Source organism: Garra rufa, chromosome 7, assembly GCF_049309525.1.
Source record: "Garra rufa chromosome 7, GarRuf1.0, whole genome shotgun sequence".
In the NCBI taxonomy this organism is placed as follows: domain Eukaryota; kingdom Metazoa; phylum Chordata; class Actinopteri; order Cypriniformes; family Cyprinidae; genus Garra; species Garra rufa.
Genome location: NC_133367.1, coordinates 39,318,257 through 39,337,162, shown reverse-complemented (window position 1 = coordinate 39,337,162; position 18,906 = coordinate 39,318,257). Strand labels below are relative to the sequence as shown.

General features: G+C 37.5%; 2 protein-coding genes across 2 annotated transcripts in view; one reads left to right on the top strand and one right to left on the bottom strand.

The window, feature by feature from the left end:
* Nucleotides 1-18,906, top strand: part of LOC141338412 (poly(rC)-binding protein 4-like) — a 405,056-nt gene that overhangs the window by 97,269 nt on the left and 288,881 nt on the right. The gene's annotated exons all lie outside the window — the stretch shown is intronic.
* Nucleotides 1,656-18,906, bottom strand: part of dock3 (dedicator of cytokinesis 3) — a 244,681-nt gene continuing 227,430 nt past the window's right edge. Inside the window, exons 41-56 of the mRNA XM_073844512.1 lie at nt 16,573-16,659; nt 16,306-16,410; nt 16,002-16,143; nt 14,553-14,719; nt 14,366-14,452; nt 13,984-14,163; nt 13,739-13,822; nt 13,534-13,650; nt 12,516-12,655; nt 10,804-10,936; nt 8,698-8,779; nt 8,380-8,498; nt 8,171-8,258; nt 7,466-7,585; nt 6,453-6,535; nt 1,656-5,694 (exon numbers count right to left, since the gene is read on the bottom strand). Of these exons, the coding sequence (XP_073700613.1) occupies nt 5,110-5,694; nt 6,453-6,535; nt 7,466-7,585; nt 8,171-8,258; nt 8,380-8,498; nt 8,698-8,779; nt 10,804-10,936; nt 12,516-12,655; nt 13,534-13,650; nt 13,739-13,822; nt 13,984-14,163; nt 14,366-14,452; nt 14,553-14,719; nt 16,002-16,143; nt 16,306-16,410; nt 16,573-16,659 (2,319 nt within the window). The 3' untranslated portion in view covers nt 1,656-5,109. The remainder of the gene's footprint in view (nt 5,695-6,452; nt 6,536-7,465; nt 7,586-8,170; nt 8,259-8,379; nt 8,499-8,697; nt 8,780-10,803; nt 10,937-12,515; nt 12,656-13,533; nt 13,651-13,738; nt 13,823-13,983; nt 14,164-14,365; nt 14,453-14,552; nt 14,720-16,001; nt 16,144-16,305; nt 16,411-16,572; nt 16,660-18,906) is intronic.

Below are 18,906 nucleotides of genomic sequence, written 5' to 3'. Positions count from 1 at the left end.
AAGTTTAAATATTTTGAGAATAAAGTTAAAATAAATATTTAAAGAAAAATGTCTAAATGTTTTCAGAATAAAGTCGTAATTACGAGAAATAAATTTTAGGAATTAAAGTTATAATATATTGAGAGTATAGCCTGAAGATGCAAATGGCCCGGATTAGGAGCACCAGGAGAACTACATATGTGACCCTGGACCACAAAACCAGTCTTAAGTCGCTGGGGTATATTTGTAGCAATAGCCAAAAATACATTGTTTGGGTCAAAATTTTTGATTTTTCTTTTATGCCAAAAATCATTAGGAAATTAAGTAAAGATCATGTCTATGAAGATTTTTTGTCAAATTCCTACTGTAAATATATCAAAATGTAATTTTTGATTAGTAATATGCATTGTTAAGAACCTAATTTGGAGAATTTTAAAGGTGATTTTCTCAGTATTTTGATTTTTTTTGCACCCTCAGATTCCTAATTTTCAAATAAATGTATCTCGGCCAAATATTGTCCTATCCTAACAAACCATGCATCAACAGAAAGCTTATTTATTGAGCTTTCAAATGATGTATACATCTCAGTTTTGTAAAATTTAACCTTATGACTGGTTTTGTGGTCCAGGGTCACATATTTGTAGTGTGCCAGCCACCTAATAATAGCAATAAGCTTTGTGCTTTTGGTACTTTTAATATAAAACAAAGTCTCAGCTTTCAAAATCTGTCAGTTTTATGGCGAATAAAAGACACAAACATTGTGTCTTGCAATAATGTGTTTTACAATGAGACATTTGTTTTATTAAATTATACTGTTTTCTTTGTGAAAATTTCACCACTTACTTCATTCCTCACATGTATTTAAATAAAAACAACAATTAACTAATTCTTGTAATTTTGACTTCATTCTCATAATTTTGACTTTATTCTCAAAAACTTTGACCTTATTCTTGTAATCTTAATTTTATTCTCGAAATATTTTGACTTTATTCTCCAAATATTCTGACTTTAATTTCATAATCTTAGATTTTTTTTTTTTCCGTGGCAATAAAACACTGTTGTATGTATAATATTGTATCGTTATAGCTGTTGTGTGAACTTCTTTCTGTTTGATTTAAAGCATTTATAAATTTATGATTATAGCTACCATTTGACCTGTTAATGCACCTGTGGAGTTGATTAAAACAGCTGTTCCCAATGAATCAGGGTAATTAGGATGCTTTAGAACAGCTTGGACTATTTGGAATGGTATAGAACTTTGGATTTTCCCATAGACTGTGACAGTTTGCAAAGGGTATGAATAAATTTGGACATGGAGAAGTCTGTGTCATTTCTGGTCAAAAAAAAAAACTTGCTGGTTGAATAAAAGTAACTTTAAGTCAGAATTTGCCAGGGGTATGAATAATTTCGGGCTTGACTGTACATATTTATTTACTTTGAAAAAAATGCAAGATTCAGAAATGTTAGAAATAAATAAGAATGGTAAGTTTATATCACACATTTCTAAGAAAAATAAATGTTGTAAGTATTTTGTATTTTAATAAATGCCAATGTATACTCAGAATTTACACTTTATTCCAAAGTTTTAAGAATTTACTGTCAATATACACAAAACATTGAACTTAAAATTTACGTAACACTCGATCCCACCGCAAGTAAACAAAGGAAGGCAAATATCAGTTGATAAAACATTATCTTTAATATTAGGCATTATTAATGAATTACACGTCACAGCGGTTAAGTGAGTAGGAAAAAAAATGTGTGTATTTACATCTAAAATCCACACCACATTTATTCATGCTAGCACAATATATACAGAAAAAATACTTTGAGAATACTTGTACAAAGGTTTTCGTAGTTCTGCATGGTAAAACAAAACGCTCTTCAGATTTCAATGCAAAATACACAAAATAACTGTAGTGATTAGGCCATTGATTTTGAAAGATTTTTTTTTTGTTCTTTTTCACGCTCGCAGTTTAGTTTTAAAAACACATTTACATCAGAAAGTACAAGGCAGACAATTAATCTCAGTCTATACATGATTTGTCCCTCTTGACCATATAAATACAAAGCTTTTGAAGGATTATATACACAAAATAAAGCCAAACATGGTGTGGTACGAACTGTAATGCAGACCAGAGCGTTTAGTATCCGTCATATGTACAGAAACAAACAAAAAAGAGTTTTTCCCTTTGCATTTCATCCTCATTTCCAATATGAGACAATCAATCCTTTCAGCAAAGCACAGGAAAATAAACCCAATATTTCATTAGCAAATCACACTTATCGCTGTATACATGAACAGAAGTATTGATCTGGTATTGAATTATAGATGCTGAGCAGGGCAACCTCATCATGTAAAAAATAAAATGTCACCCTCAAGTCTAAAACTCTGAATCCAAAACTGTCGGCTTGCCTCCACGGAGATATCAAACATGTAAAATATGTACACTCGTTTTTTAATTTTTTTTACATGGTTGTTTGTGCCAAATGAGTAACCTTCATTTGATGAATTGTGATTATAATACTTGTTTTTTTGCTTGGATATGCAAGCAAAATTATGATGGAGAATGAATACAAGACATAGTATCCATTAGTCCGTATTTACATGCAAAATGTCTAGAAAGCCATAATAAGAAATGCTCAAAACAATAAATATTAATGCTTTTTAGTTTATCAGTGCTAGTATTCACAGAATGGGCCGTCACATATACACTCTCTCTCTCTTATAACACTCGATCTTTGCATAGATTCCAGTTCCTTCCCTGATCGCTCAATATTTAATGCGTATAAAATGATTCATCGACCTTAAAACATTAAGGTCAATTATTATCAACTCATCGGTTAAACCATTTCTATGTCTTTGGAGACACAACTCACTTACTTCATCATTATATGTCTATAATTAATACAAAAATTTGTATTTTAATAATAATAATAATCTACAAATGCATATTATCCCCAGTTTCCTAAGTTTTACTTCAGGAGGAAGTGCATACAAATAAACAGACAGACTCAGAATGGAGTTACAATTGCTGTTGTCTGACTAAAGGAAAACAGATGGGAATATTATTAATGCAACAATTGACGATGCTTTCTCTGGCCATTAAAAGGCCTTTAGTGATGAGCTATCAGTCATATTAGCCATTAAGATGCATTTCTCTCAGTTTTCATAAAACAACAGCACATAAAAATGCCTTAAGTGTGGCTAAAACTTGCCTTTTGCCTTTTATATTCTTCAAGTATTAGGGTTGAAATACATTTCATACTACAAGCAGCCTTAAGTATAGACATTTGTGTTTGTTTGTCAGAATTCTTAATGCAAAACCCAAAATATATTTTCTTAAGTGATATAAAACCAAATTAAACCACATTGTAAATTTGTGTAGGGCCTAACATACAGATTTTACCACTTGTCGCTTTATTGGATATGTTCTTGCTTTCCTTTGGAAAATCAAATTAAAATTGGCCAGGAGATTTAAGTTTTCCTGCCACTTAAGTACGCAGTGTGTTGCTCAAAGCAGATATAGTTAACAGTTTCAGATGACATGAAATGCTTGTTGATGTTGTGGATGAAGATGTGTAGATATACAGTACAAGCAATATCCCTACCAGACCCTCCCTTCAAGTGATGTAGGGTAATATTATCACCACCATAGAAGAGAACATGCACATTGTACATAAAAATTAGCTTTTTTAAATAACACATACTTTCAAGTCGTCAGAAGTTAATATGCAAACAGCATCAGGTACCGAATTTGCATCTATCAGCAGCTGAAAGACTTTTCAGAGTCTCTCAACTCAACAACACAAAACTCACTTGTGAACCGTGCCTCCTTTCCACCTTTAAAAACGTGTGATATAATCTTCCATAGCAATATAGTATATGATATAATCTAAGCTGTATTTATTCTAACTCTCTTTTTGTATTTTTCATACTATACAATTATATTAAAGTCTTGGAATTTTATAACAGCTCTATCTAAAAATATACTTCTTTATGAAAACCGTCAACTCAGAGGAACGGAAATCAATTCCCAAAGGAACCTACTGAGACCGAAAGCCGCTTTACCGTGAGGAGACATCTGTGAAATGGCTTTGATTTAACAGCGCTATGGCTGTTGTGTTATTAGCGTAACGGGGTAGTAGCGCTCAGAGTGGCTGATTTGCTTTCGCAGCACGACAATATTGTGGGTGTAATGAGGCTTTGCGAAGATTGTAAAAGCCTCTTACTGTCACATCAGTGCAGATTCTCTCTGAGGAGAAGCTTCCCGCAGTCGTGCAGGAGGTAGCAGACGTTCTGTTAAGTGTTTTTAGGTCTGTAATGAAGTGTTAGCATGTTATATCAACCGCTGTGTTAATAAAACCACGTCTGAGGCTTTTGCACTGGATTGGGAAGTATGCGTTGTCAACTTGTTCAAAGATCATCTGAAATCCACCCTTATGTGGGCTAAGTGAGAACTCCAAAATTTAGAGACTATGTAGGGAACCATAGATTCATTTTTGACCGCTTTCTAAATTATTATTAAATAATTTAATTCAAAAATAGACAAAATTAAGGTTTTTGGTGCTCCAAGGTTAAATGCTAAAGTGCAACCCAACCAGAACTGAAGTCTATTGGTAAGGTTTGTCAACCTTACTGATTTGAAGATGTATGATCTCAATCAAAACTATTGTAATGGTGATTATGAAGTGTTAACAAGTTGTAGACCTTGACACGAGGTGTATCTATCTCTGAGGACATGAAACACTTGAATCTGGTGCACCTGAAAACCACCTCAATCTGATTTTGTGCTTCCTGTTTCTTAAAAGTCAGTTTTCCTACTTTCGAGACCATCATTGTCCAATCAATGCACTGATACTAATGAGGGGAAGTAGCTTGGGCTCTACAAGCTGTTTGAACTCAAGGTTCCTGGGCAACTCCCAATCAACAACCACTAAGCACAAAACAAAAAGTCTCACTAGCATGTAGAAGCTCAGCAACATGTCAAGCACTTCTTAAAAGGTTTCAAAGACCTACACTGGATACATGGGAAGTAGAGTAGAGGTTCAAACCCAGTCATTCTTTTCGAAAACTCAAACCAACTATCACACCAAAGCCAGCAGTCCAAGCCCAAACTTGTTCTTCATCTATTCCTCACTGATGCCATGTTCCCAGGCCACCTTGGCCTGCTCATCCTTGTTGGTGAGCAGAGGCTGAGAGATCTTGCGGGCCATTGGCCTTGGAACCGGCCTCAGGTCCTCTTCAGGGATGCACCCTTCCCTCAGGTAGGGTTTGGGAGGCAGAGCAGGTGCAGGCTCATGGTGGTGGTAGTGTGGGTGGGTGATGTGTATTGCATGTGGGTGGTGATGGTGGAGATGGAGGTGATGATGGTGGTGCCCATCGGTGGGCATCCCTGGGGTTACGCCCAACGGGGCTGAGTGACTACGGCAAGGAGCGGACTTGAGAGGGTCCAGAACTTCAGGCTCAGAGACGCTGTAGCGTACTGGGAGGTAGGGACTCTCGGCTTCCTCCGTGTCCGTGGTCCAGGCCTGGCTGCTCGGCATCGAGTCCAAGGTGTCGGCTCGAGCCGGAGGCTCAGAGGAGGACTGGGCGAAGTTGCTCTCGCTCAAGGAGGAGACGCCACTGCTGGCGCTGCCGGACAAGGTGGAATTACTGCCATCCAGGCCCGATTGTGGACTGGTGGGTGAGGCAGGTATAGGGTGCAGGGGCGACTGGTGAGGAAAGGTAAACAAAGTTTTTATATACAAAATATTGCATTAACACCTTATCTGTGGCAATGCTTAAATGTAAGACCAATAGGATGACTTCAAGAAGACCTAAAAGCAAGGGTGCTCAACCCACCTCCAGTACCCCTTTTCCACCAAAGCAGTTTGAGTGCTAGTTTGGAGCCAGAGTCTAGTTTCAAATCGGTTCTTTGTCTTTCGACACCCAAAGCACCAGCTCGGAAGCAGGGAAAGTGGTTCGTAAGTAGCACCAAAAAGCCCTGGAGAACTTTCTTTTATTTGCACAATTTAGTTCCAACCCTGCTCTATCACACTTGCTGATCTTTCCATGAACTTCCAGGAACAGTTGAAGAAAATAGGGTGGATAAAAGTGTCTGCTAAATACACAAATTTAAAATTATTTGATGTTTCTGGATGACTGAAACCTATGAATTTCATCCTACTGGTCTCCAGAGAAAATACAACTCAAGCACATACATACACAAACACACAATAACTGCTCTACTGATGCACACATATACAAATGCACATGAAACAATTACAATATGAACCCATAACACTTTAGCATCTTAGGGACACCAACAACTCCCAAACAACAAAAATATCCAGAACCAGACTCAAGTACAGTTCGGCTCAGGGTTTTTTGACTGGGGGACATCCAAGGTCAACAGGACGCAAGACGTCTTGGAATGCTAGTGTGGACATGCATGACGAGGACTAACAGGACACATCTAGGCGGAGGATACCTTTCTTAAAGAGCGCGCGGGGAGAGCTGGAGGGAGTTCGTTGATCTGGTGGTGGAAAGCATCAAAGTGCATCGAGAAGTGTCCTAAAGGGGAGACACAGTTGGACAGAACCAGGGTTGGAAAGAGCACACGCCGGTACACACTTGCGCGCAAACACACGTCGGCATGCGCATTCACTCAGCAGGCACAATGAAGGATTCTTTCTGAACTTAGCTGATGTTCAGAGGAGAATAATGGGTGGGAAAGAGGGAATGAGGAGCAATGGACCAGCAAAGGATCGATGATCAAATGTGGGAAAAACTATTGAAATGAAAGAGAGGATGCTACACTTCCAATGTAGGGAGGGTAAAGGGAAGGATGCTACATTTGGGCAGTTGACGTGATGTATAATACTACTGTAATCAAATCAAAATGGCAAAAGCTATTTAAGCTATGAGATGTGATTCAACTACGTCCCTCAAGATGCAGCAACAGCTGTTAAAAACAGAGGAGGATATTTAATGAAGCCAAGTCCAATCTAATAAAGATTCCACTAGAATTTAAATAATGTACACAATATTTTAAGCAGGGATCTTTTGATTTCTTAGATTACTCTTTTGCAAGGGTGCCCAAACTCAGTCTTGGAGGGCTGGTGTCCTGCAGAGTTTAGATCCAACTTGCCTCAACACACCTGCCGGAAGTTTCTAGTATGCCTAGTAAGAGCTTGAGTAGCTGGTTCAGGTGTTTCTAATTGGGTTAAAGCTCATATCTGCAAGACACTGGCTCTCCAGGACCAAATGTGGGCACCCCTGCCCTAGCTTCATGTTTTCATAAATTCCTCTAAGTAGTCAATGCACGCCAGATACTTGTGTAGCTGAACAAATATACTTGGTACCTCATCATGCGTAGAAGATAAAACGTAACTAATAACTCAACATTCATCTTTCAGGACATTCCAAAAGTAAATGGAATGGTTTCATGAAATGTCTAGCTCTTCATTGAAACCTTTCCTCAAAGATATTGTTGTTTCTTACCGGGAGGAAGGGTGCGGGGGGGAACAGGTGGGGCCATCACACTCCCGACATGAGCAGAGAGGAACGGCAGAGTGTCCCTGGTGCCACTGTCCAAACTCCAGCTGCTGGGAGCTGTCAACACTGGCAGAAAGAACAAAGACCACCATCACTAAACATATCATCACTGACCTGCTGGATCCTCATCTGAAGGTCAGATACCTCAAGAAGTCTTGCTTAAAATGTTTAAGTTTGGATGTTGGTGTATCCAACCAACTGCTAAACTAGCCTAACAAGTGAGACTGTCTTAGCAAACCTTTAGAACCAGTTATGCTGTGTTGGAGGAGAACATCATGTATGATGGAACCAGCTAAACTAGCACTAACCAGCCTGGGAACGTGTTTGGTTTATCAAAAATCAGCTTAACAAGCAAGAATTGCTTGGTAAGCCTGCTTTACCACAAGGGCTGTTTTATTTAGCTGGTGAAGTTGGTTGACTAGAATCAGCCTTCAGCAATAAAGTTGAACAACCTTCTTGGTAAAGATGGTTTACCTATTTATATTAAGTTAATATCAAATTCGGTAAACAATGATGGTGTTTTCAGACTTTTCAGGGCTGGTTTGGAAGTAGTAAACTGCATGGCTATGGTTACTTTCTGCCCAATCTGAGGGACTGTGAAGGAATAGAGGGGAACAGTGGGTTCAGAGAATCATACACACCCAGTCATACCTTTATCAGCCACAGAGAGATTGGGGTCACTGCAGGGTTTGCAGGGACCAATGACCTGATGGTAAAGAGCCCTCTGATGGTTAGTAGGCTGGTGAAAAATTAAAAAGACAAAAATATGTGTTTTAATATTATATTACTGCCATTATTTTACCATCAAAACTGTCAATTCCTGGCAGAGTTTATTGGATTAAAAAATGTGGTGGACGCACCTGTCCGTTCTCGGTTATGTTGGGGTACATGGCACTGCTAGGACGGTCCCTGTGTGGCGGTAGGAGCATTAACAACTCTCGGTTGTGTCTGTATCTGTCGGGTAGTGATGGGGACCCAACTGGAGAGGAAGTAAATAAAACATTTTTAAGTTAAGACTAAAAAAGCCATCTCTTAGCTGAGCTGTTCTTTTGAGTAAAGCTAGAAACACTAAGATTCCTTATTGTCACCACGGTAAAAATAGATTAGTTCTCAAACATTGGTTGGGAAACATTCAGGGTTAAACCTGGAGTTACTATACAAAGTTTATTGGCACTCACCTCTGATGCTGCCGTGCCCTGAGTTGATCATCTGAGACGGAGCTGAATGCGTTGAGCTCAGACTGGATGATGATGGACTGGGCTGAAATGTTACATTGGGAGGGTACAGTGTTAAATACAGTGCTCTTGTTGATACGCAGAAGCTAGGGTGTACTGAGAGCAAGGTTGCCAGGTTCACAACAAAACCCGCCCGATTACTACTCAAAACTAGCCCAATCACATTTTGAGGGGGTCCCCGATTAAAGATAGCATTCCAGGTGGTAAAATCCATGTTTTTTTGCAGGGTTCCCTGGTAAAATTCACATTCCAGGGGCTTAAAATCATGTTATTGGGGTCACTTCAACCTGTGGACATGAAAAAAACCCATGGCAACAGTGTTAAAGTAGTCCAATTACACAGGAAATTGTGGACTTGGCAACTCTGTCTGAAAGGTTGCAAAGGGTTTCCAGTAAATTCCATAAAATTTCAAAACATTCCCCCATATTAAAAAAAAATTTTAATGTTAAATTTCTGAAAATTCTGGGACATTTCTGAAAATTTACTTCAAAATTTCTGCCACTTCACATCCATAGTTGTCAGGGAGTTGATAGTGGTTGGTGAGTTGTGCCTACAGTGTTGCTTAGCAGTTGATCAGGTGTTGTTAGAATGTTGTGAGGCAGTAGCACTGGACCCGTGACCCAGATGGGAGTGGCATTTAGGGAGGTTATTGTAATGGAGGCCAGCTAGTAAGAGCTGTACAGGTAAACTTCACTCCCCTAGCCTGAAAAAAGGTGCACTAGAGGCTGTGGTCTTTAGTGTCCTTATTAACGTGCCCACCTCCCATGCCAAAAAGGGCAGTTTAAATCCTGCTCGGAGCGGGTTGAGTTGAACCGGAGGGCTTACAGTGGTGCCGTGACCCGGATTGGGAGTGAGGTTTAGGGGGTGGTTGTAACGGAGGTCAGTTAGTAAGAGCTGTGCAGGTAAACCTCACTCCCTTGGCCTGAAGAGGTACACTAGTGACTGATGCTACAGGCTGCGGCCTTTAGCATCCTTATAGGTTATTTGCAATCATGTGATTCTGATGACGCGTGAAATGCAGCTGGAGGGAAGGAAGTGATTTTTCTCTATAAGAATTAATAGCAGAAACTTAAAATGCCTATGTTTTGAGTTGTTTATGGAAATTGGTCAAGCCGAGAAATTTAATTTCGTATCGTGTATGAAAAATTGTTGTTCATAAGGAGGAAAAGGCAATAATTGAACTGAAAACTCCATGGAAAAGTGGTGTTTAGCATTGAGTTAATTCTCACTGTCTCACCCTGTATCTGTTTATATATTTCTTTATTAATATCTTAACATATTATATATTTTCTTAACCCACACACAAGCATTACCTGACTCTCCTCCTGACCACAGACGGAGGTTTACAAGCCACTATTTCTTGCACTTTTCAGACAGCAAATTTTCATACATGATAAAAGCTCTCGGTTTGACTGATATGAGCATCCATAAACATCGCAAAACATAGGCATTTCGAGGTTCTGCTAGTGATTCCACTGGAGAAAAATCACTTCCTGCCCTCCAGCTGCATTTCACGCCGCATCAATGACGTCATGTGCAAACAACCTATTAACATGCCCACCTCCCAAGCTGCAAAAGGATTGCATCCCACTCAAAGCATATTGTGTGGAACCGGAAGGCTTATATTGGTGCCGTGACCCGGATGGGAGTGAGGTTTAGGAGGTGATTGTAACGAAGGCCAGCTAGTAAGATCTGTGCAGGTAAACTACCCTGTCCTGAGGAGGCGCTAGGATAAGAACTGGAGAGGTTTGGCTAGAATAATCTAGATCAGGGGTGACTCACTGGTGTCCTCCAAAGTTTAGCTACAACTTGCCTTAACACACCTGACAGAAAGTTTCTAATATGCCTAGTAAGAGCTTGATTAGCTGGTTTAAGAGTGTTTGGTCAGGGTTGAAGCTAAACTCTGCAGGACACTGGCCCTCCAGGACACAGTTTGGACACCCCTGGTTCAAGATGTATGGGTGCTTAAGTGAATGCTAGGGTGTTTTGTTTGGTCCCTAGGATGCACTTGTACACTATATGTGTGTATTATGAGCTCATTTAGCTCACCTGCATGCGGTAGAGGTCCTCCGGGTGCTCCATCATGCTGTCCGTCAGGATGAGCAGGTTTCCCGTCTCACTGGAGGTGTGAGAGGAGAGAGAAGAGGAGGAATGGCGGACAGAGCCCAACACATTCAGAGGGCTAGAGATAGATAGAGAGGGAGAGAGACAGGGGGAGGAGAGGGATAGGGAATATAGGGATGGAAAAGGAAAGCATGCATGGATGAGGAAAATCAATCAAGATGAAGAAAAGAGAGATTGTAGGGTGGTAGAACACAGGCAGCCATGCAAGAATGAACAAAAAAGAAGGAGAAAGACAGAATAAACAAGAAAGAAAGTGGAGTGTAAAGCATGCACACAGAAAAGATGTCAAACATACGTGAGGAAAAGTTGCAGAAGAGAGAGAAGGAGAGAGAGGAACAAACAGAGAGAGACATGAGAGAGACGTGGCGGAGCTGAAGCTAGTGTGTTCAGGGTGGGCAGCATGAGCGCGTACGCGTGTTTATGAGGAATACACGGTCAAGGAGTGCTTGTGAAGAGAGAGGAAGGGCTGTGTCTACAGAGAGCAGGAATCTTTGTCTATAACCCACAAACGTGTGTACAACACACACTTGACGACAAATTCAGCACAATGCAGTATGAGGTGCCACACAGGAAGTAAGTATTTAAATAAAATACATATGGAATGCACATCTGGGAATGTATAAAATAAAATCCTGAATATACACACAATGTTTGGTTCAAGGTTGTTTTTGTTACCTTAAACTATAAAAGGGATAGTTTACCCAAAAAAGGCCTATGTCCTGTGTCATCCGCTGGTTGTATGACAGTTAGAGGAAGCTTGAGATTACAGTTTCTAAAGTTTTAAATATGGATATTTTTTCTTACACAAATGCATTGGTTTACGTCAGAAGGCCTTTATTAACCCCCTGGAGCCATGTGGAGTACTTTTTATGATGGACGGATGCACTTTATCAGACTTCAAAATCTCAACACCCATTCACGCATTATAAAGCTGGGAAGAGCCAGGATATTTATTAATATAACTACGATTATATTCGTCTGAAAGAAGAAAATCATATACACCCAGAATGGCTTGGGGGTGAGTAATTTTCATTTTTGGGTCAAGCATTGCTTTAAAAATAAATTAAATAAGTAAATTAATAAAAAATAAAAATAGATTTTATAACAATAAATAAACAAAAACTACTAAAAATGACAAAATTACAATAATAATTACTGAAACTAAAGTTAAAGCTAAAGATATAAAAATAAAAGCTAATTTAAAATATTAAATTATACTAAAATAACAATGGTTTGGACACTCATGAGTGTTTTTTTAGTAGACAAATAAATATAATTAAAATGTCTTTGTAAACAGTTTCCATATTTATTTATTTTTTGGCACCTCATAATGCTATTACTATATATCTTATATCATTATTATAGTGCTAATATATTTTTAATAAATATATTTCACACATGTATATTATGTATATTAAGTAAGTATGTAAGTATCAGTGTTGTGCGACTAATACTACAGACAATAACTCTGACTCTTACATCAAACTGCATTTACAGTGGCATTAAAACTTGAAACATTTCTTTCATTTACAGCATGTTTTTCTTGTTCTAATACATACTTGGCCTCATTTACAAAGTTTATATACAATATATACATCTGTGTGCATGCATGAGTGTGTCTGTATTGGTGGACTGACCTGTGCCGATGCAAGAGCTTGATACTTTCAGGACTCATGGGACTGTGGGTAGCAAGGATGCCACGTGGAGTGCTGGCCCCTGAGCAGGCCGGACTCAGCTTATCCAGACCGGGCAGGCCCTGCAGGGCCACATAGAAACACTACTCTGAATATCCACACTGTCTGCACTCATGCCAGCACATGTTTCATAGAGCACACCAGTTTATCTTACAAAAATAACTTTAGATAAAGAATCTGTGCAAAGAATAAAGTAAGATGCAGAAGGTTCAAATGTTCACTGATGCTTTAGAAAGAAAGATGATGCATTATGAGCCAGGGGGTGAAAACAGAATGAGGATGTGTACGTTTTTCAAAATTTTCACAATTTTGTCTAAATATCATATTTTTTTTCATACAGTAGGCTCTTAATGCATTGTGTTTCCTTCTGAAGCATCAGTGAGCATTTGAACCTTCTGTAATAGTTGCATATGAGTCCCTCAGTTGTCCTCAGTGTGAAAAGATGGATCTCAAAATCATACAGTCATTGTTGAAAAGGGTTCAAATACACAGAAATGCTGAAAAACCAAAGAATTTGTGGGACCTGAAGGATTTTTCTGAAGAACAGCAGGCAGTTTAACTGTTCAGGACTCATGAACTCAAACGAGGATATTCTCGTTCCAGAAAGTATTTGATTGGACAAATATTTAAAAACTCGCATGAGTGAAGTCATCAAAGTTAGATAAAAAAAAGTAATCTAAAAGTAATCTAAAAAGTAGTCCAAATACATTACCTAAAGTAAGTAACCTAATTTACATAATCCATTATGTAATCTGTAGTCAGTAATGGACTACAACTTCTAAGTAATCTACCCAGCTCTGCATCAAGTTGGTAGAACGTCTTATGCTTGAAAACAACTTAATTTTTTTATTTATTGGGCTCTTTATCCAAATTTTGATTTATTGGGGCAGAAAATGAATGAGCACATTCAAATATTGTTGACGAATCAGTAAATTCTTCAGAAGCAAATGCGATGTCTCACATGACAGAGGCTGCTCCTCATCATCTGGAACTGGTCGATCAGCTTCTTGTGCAGGGGACGCATTTCCGGATGCACCAGTTTCTCGTGGACGGCCAGACCCACGCCGAGGATGTGAACCTGTGTGGTTTATTCAGTAAGAACCATTACTGGATGTTTCTAAATCTTTTTTGAGTGGTTAAAATAAAGAACTTCTGGAGGTGTTCACCTGTTCCTGCATCAGATCCTTGAGTTGGGTGATCTTCTCCGTATCCTCTGGGTGACTGCTAATGTACTCTTTGTCGAAGAACGCCTGGCGTAAAAACACAGTCGACAACTTATTACAAAACTATGCTTTTGGATGACTACCGAATGGTTGATGTTCATTCAGTTGGGCAACAAAAATTAGCTCTGCTAATGTGAGGTTTCTAAAGAGAACCCCTCAAAGTTGAATATGGTCAAATTTGGACTCACTTCCTGGTATCTGGCGATTCCTCCGTTGACGGCGGCGTCGATGACCCCGTTGAGGCACATGCTGAGCAGGTTGATGTTTCCGTGAAGCTGCTTGTGCTGGTACTGACTGATCAGGGTGCGCAGCTCCTGGTTCTTGTTCTCCACTACGTAAATGGCGTTCTCCAGCGGACTAACTTCAATCTGCAATACATCAGTTAAACACAGGCTCTCTGAATGTAAATCTGTACAACATATTGACATAATTATAAGACTAATATCTTGAGTTTAGTGTTTGGGTAGTATAATTTTAAATTGGAGGTTTCAAGGATTCAATAAGCAGACTAAAATGGTCAATTTTATATGTTGATGATATATTCAGCTTTCATTTGGATGAAACACCCACCAGCTCACGCTTATCCACCTCAAACCAGCGGGAGATCCCAGGCAGAGGGTGGGTGAGGATGAGTGTGGTCCGCTCGATCCAGAGACTCTGAAAAAACACACACATGATGTAACTTAAGCCTACGTCTGGTGTTAAAGCCATTTATCCACTAATGTTCTGAGAGAAGAACTTCAAATAAAAAATTCACCTTAAATTCATTTTCCTTGTCTTTAAGCCCCTTGTGGAAGGGCCGGTCATAACGGAATCGGCGGACATTATTGACTCTGTAGAAGCTCTTGATGCGGTCCGGCACGCGGTCCATCTGCAGCACATCAATGTTTTCTGGAACTGGAGTCACAGCGTAGATCTGGAGGTCTATGAAGCTTTGCATGAAGGAAAAACAACTACTATGTTTTGAACAAGAGGTTTAAAAGGATGTCATTTTAAAACTTTTTTATTTTATTTTATTTTATTTACTGTGCAAAGCAAAAGAAGATATTTTGTAGTGTTCAAGCTGCTCTTTTACTTACAAGTGGTATAGACTTCTGGACAACAAAAATGTATGATGACAACCATAAAATTACAGTTAGATTTTTACATGAGAATTTTTAAAGTAAAGTGTTTATTTTAATTAGTTACATTTAATTCGTTTTATTTTAAAATATTAATTATAATATTAAAATTAAAATATTTTGAGAATAAAGTAGAAATGTTCTGAGAATAAAGTCGAAATTACGAGAATAAAGTCAAAATATTTTGAGAATATAGACAAAATGTTTTGAGAATAAAGTCGAAATTACGAGAATGAAGTAGAAATATTTTGAGAATAAAGACAAAATGTTTTGAAAGTAAAGTCGAAATTATGAGACTAAAGTAAAAATATTTTAAGAATAAAGTCACAATTTTGAGAAAAAAAGTCAAAATGTTTTGAGAATAAAGTTGAAATTATAAGAATAAATTAAATATTTAAAAAAATATTTTCAAAAAAAATTTCAAGAAAAATGTTCAAGAAAATTTTTCAAGAAAATTTTTTAAGAAATGTTTTAAGAATAAAGTCACAATTTCGAGAATAAAGTAAAAAGGTTTCAAGAATAAAGTCAAAATGTTTCTAGAATAAAGTCAACATGTTTTGAGAAAAAAGGCAAAACGTTTTGAGAATAAAGTTGAAATGCTTTGAGAATAAAATTGAAATTTCTAGAATAAAGTCAAAATATTTCGAGAATAAAGACAAAATGTTTTGAGAATAAAATTGAAATTTCAAGGATACAGTCAAAATGTTTTCGGAATAAAGTCAAAATGTTTAGAGAATAAAGTCGAAATTATTATAATTATTATTCTCAAAATTTTGATAATGTCATAATTTTCTCAAAACAATTTGACCTCATTCTCATCATTTTTACTTTATTGTCAAAATTTTTCAACTTCATTCTCAAAGTATTTTGACTGCATTCTAGTAATATTTTGACTGTCTCATAATTTCAACTCAAAATATTACAACTTTAATCTCATAACCTTTGTTTGTTTTTTTTTTTACATGGCACTGAAACGCTGTTGTACAATACAATATTTATTTAGTATAAACAAACAAACAAGCAAACTTTGCTTATATCCTTTTAGTTAAAAGACCCCAAACCCATCTTATTATTGTGAAGGATACACTGGGCATCACCCTGTAAAATCCCTTCATCTGGTTGATTTGGGTGCTGCATGGCAATAGCTTGTGGAAATTCTCCCAGCATTCTTTGCTGAAAGGCTTCAAGTCTCTCATAGTCATGCCCTCGACAGACAAACTCCTTATTCTGTGTTGAGAGAAATAAAAATCTTTAAATAAATATATACTATATAACTGACTGGTGTTTTTTTTTAATTAAATATTTATATTAAATGAAAAATCAATTGGTTAATCGAATCCTCACAACTATTACAAACAAACAGAGCATGTACATATCACAATAGCTCACCCTGAGGAAAAAGGGAAACTTCCGACCATAAAATCCCACTCTGAAGAACTCCGGCTCTAGTCGCTGCTGCTCCATGATGTTGTCATAATATGCCGCCTCCATTTTCTGTAAAGAAAGAAACAGCTAAATATTCACACAGCAATGACCTCCTTCTGAGTATAATACATAACAGTACATTAATAGCTGTGCGGGCCACTCAAAGTGCTGTTATATAATCTCTATTCATATATGCACATTTTTAAAAAAGGAACATCAAAAAGCACCAACCCGTATCCAGCTGAGACTCTGATAATCGTACAGGGACTCGTACTGGAAGGCTAGTTCACGACACAGCGGGATGCCGTACTCCCAACACTGGGAAGAGAACAAGAACGGGACAGCATATGCAATTTAAAACCACATCTGCATTTCTGGTAAAGAAATCCCATCAGTTCTGGCATGACAAGTTTTAGGTAGGTTTATAGAGGAAGAAACGCCACATCACACGAGAACATACATCGCCACATTTATGAGAATCAAATGGATAGTTCATCAAAAAAAAAACTGTCTTCATTTGCCCACCCTCAAGCCGTTTCAAACGTGTTCTTCTGTACACAAATGAAGATATTTTGAAGAATTTTATTGACCAAACAGCTGATGGTACACTCTTAAAAATAAAGGTGCTTCACGATGCCATAGAAGAACCTTTTTGTCTAAATAGTTCCATAAAGAACCTTTAACATCTGAAGAATGTTTCTGTTTCACAAAAGGTTCTTCAGATTATAAAAAGGTAAGCAAGAAATGATTCTTTAAAGAACCTTTGACTGAATGGTTCTTTGCGGAACCAAAAAAGGTTCTTCTATGGCATCGCTTGAAGAACCTTTTGAAGCACCTTTATTTTTAAGAGTGTAGCCAAAAGAAAATACTTTGGAAATTAGTGGCTACTGACTACTGTTTTATTATCAAAGTTCATGAAAATATCTTCTTGTGTGTTCAACAGAAGAAAGAAACTCATAATTGGTGAAATTTTTTTTGACAACATTGGTGTTTGTTCTTATCATTTCAGTCAGGTAGTGGAGAGTGGAGAACACTCTTTAAAAATAAAGGTGCTTCACGATGCCATAGAAGAACCTTTTTGTCTAAATGGATCCATAAAGAAACTTTAACATCTGAAGAACCTTTCTGTTTCACAAAAGGTTCTTTGTGGCAAAAAAGGTTCTTCAGATTATAAAAAAGGTAAGCAAGAAATGGTTCTTTAAAGAACTTTTGACTGAATGGTTCTTTGTGGAACCAAAAATGGTTCTTCTATGGCATCGCTTCAAGAACCTTTTGAAGCACCTTTATATTTAAGAGTGTAGCCAAAAGAAAACACTTTGGAAGTCAATGGCTACTGACTACTGTTTTATTATCAAAGTTCATCAAAATATCTTCTTGTGTGAAAAATCTAATTACAATTATATTTTTAATGTTCAAAATGTTAATGAAAGACAAATTAGACACCATTTTCTAAACACATATTACAAACCTTATTATGAACAAGTAATCAAAACATTTTTTGCACATTTGTGCTATTTCCAACAGGACAAATGGATTTGGAATTTCACTTGCTAATGTTGAAGGGTTAGTTCACTCCTGAGTTTAAATTTCATGAGTTTATTTTCCCCAATGTCATCCAAGATGTTCATGTCTTCAATCGAAAAGAAATTAAGGCTTTTGAGGAAAACATTCCATGATTTTTCCCCATATAGTGGACTTTAATGGGGATCAACAGCTTCCGAGGTACAAACTGCGGATTTAATGCAGTCTCAAAGGGCTCCCAGTCAAGAAATAAGGGTCTTTTCTAGTGAAACGATTGGCCATTTTCTAAAAAAAATAAATAAAAAAAATACAAATTTATATATTTTATATCTCACTCTTTACATAATCACGCTGAAAAGGTCCAACATAGTGTAGGCGGAAGTACCGACCCAGTGTTTACAAAGCAAACGTGCAAAGAAAGTCAAACGATCTTTACAAAAAAAAAAAAAAAAAGATTTTGAAGTTGGAGGAGAAAATGAGATGGAGTTTTTCACCCTACTCCACCTTTTTGAACCGAAGTACACAGATGAAAAACTAACCACAAGTGAACTTTCCAATATGACTACGTAATGCGTAAAGTCGAGCTAGAGCAAGACATGCATTTGTGGTTATAAAGTATATACATTTTTTTTTTTTTTTTTAGAAAATGACTGATCATTTCACTGGGTAAGACCTTTATTCTTCAGCTGGGATTGTGAATCCTTTGAAGCTGCATTGAAACTGCAATTTGTCCGTTGGCCACCATTGAAGTCCATTATATGGAGAAAAATTCTGGAATGTTTTCCTCAAAAACCTAAATTTCTTTTCGTTTCGAGAAAGACATGAACATCTTGGATGACATGCAGGTGAGTACATTATCAGGAAATCTTACTTCAGGAGTGAACAAATCTTTTAACATGGGTAAGTGAAATTCCAAATCCATTTGTCCTGTTGTCAGAAGTAGCACATATGTGCCGAGTCAGGGCCTAAAATTAAGACTCGCCAAGTAAAATTGGAGTTGGTGAGTTTATAAAACTGCGTTACTCACCGGTTGGCCGGTAACTT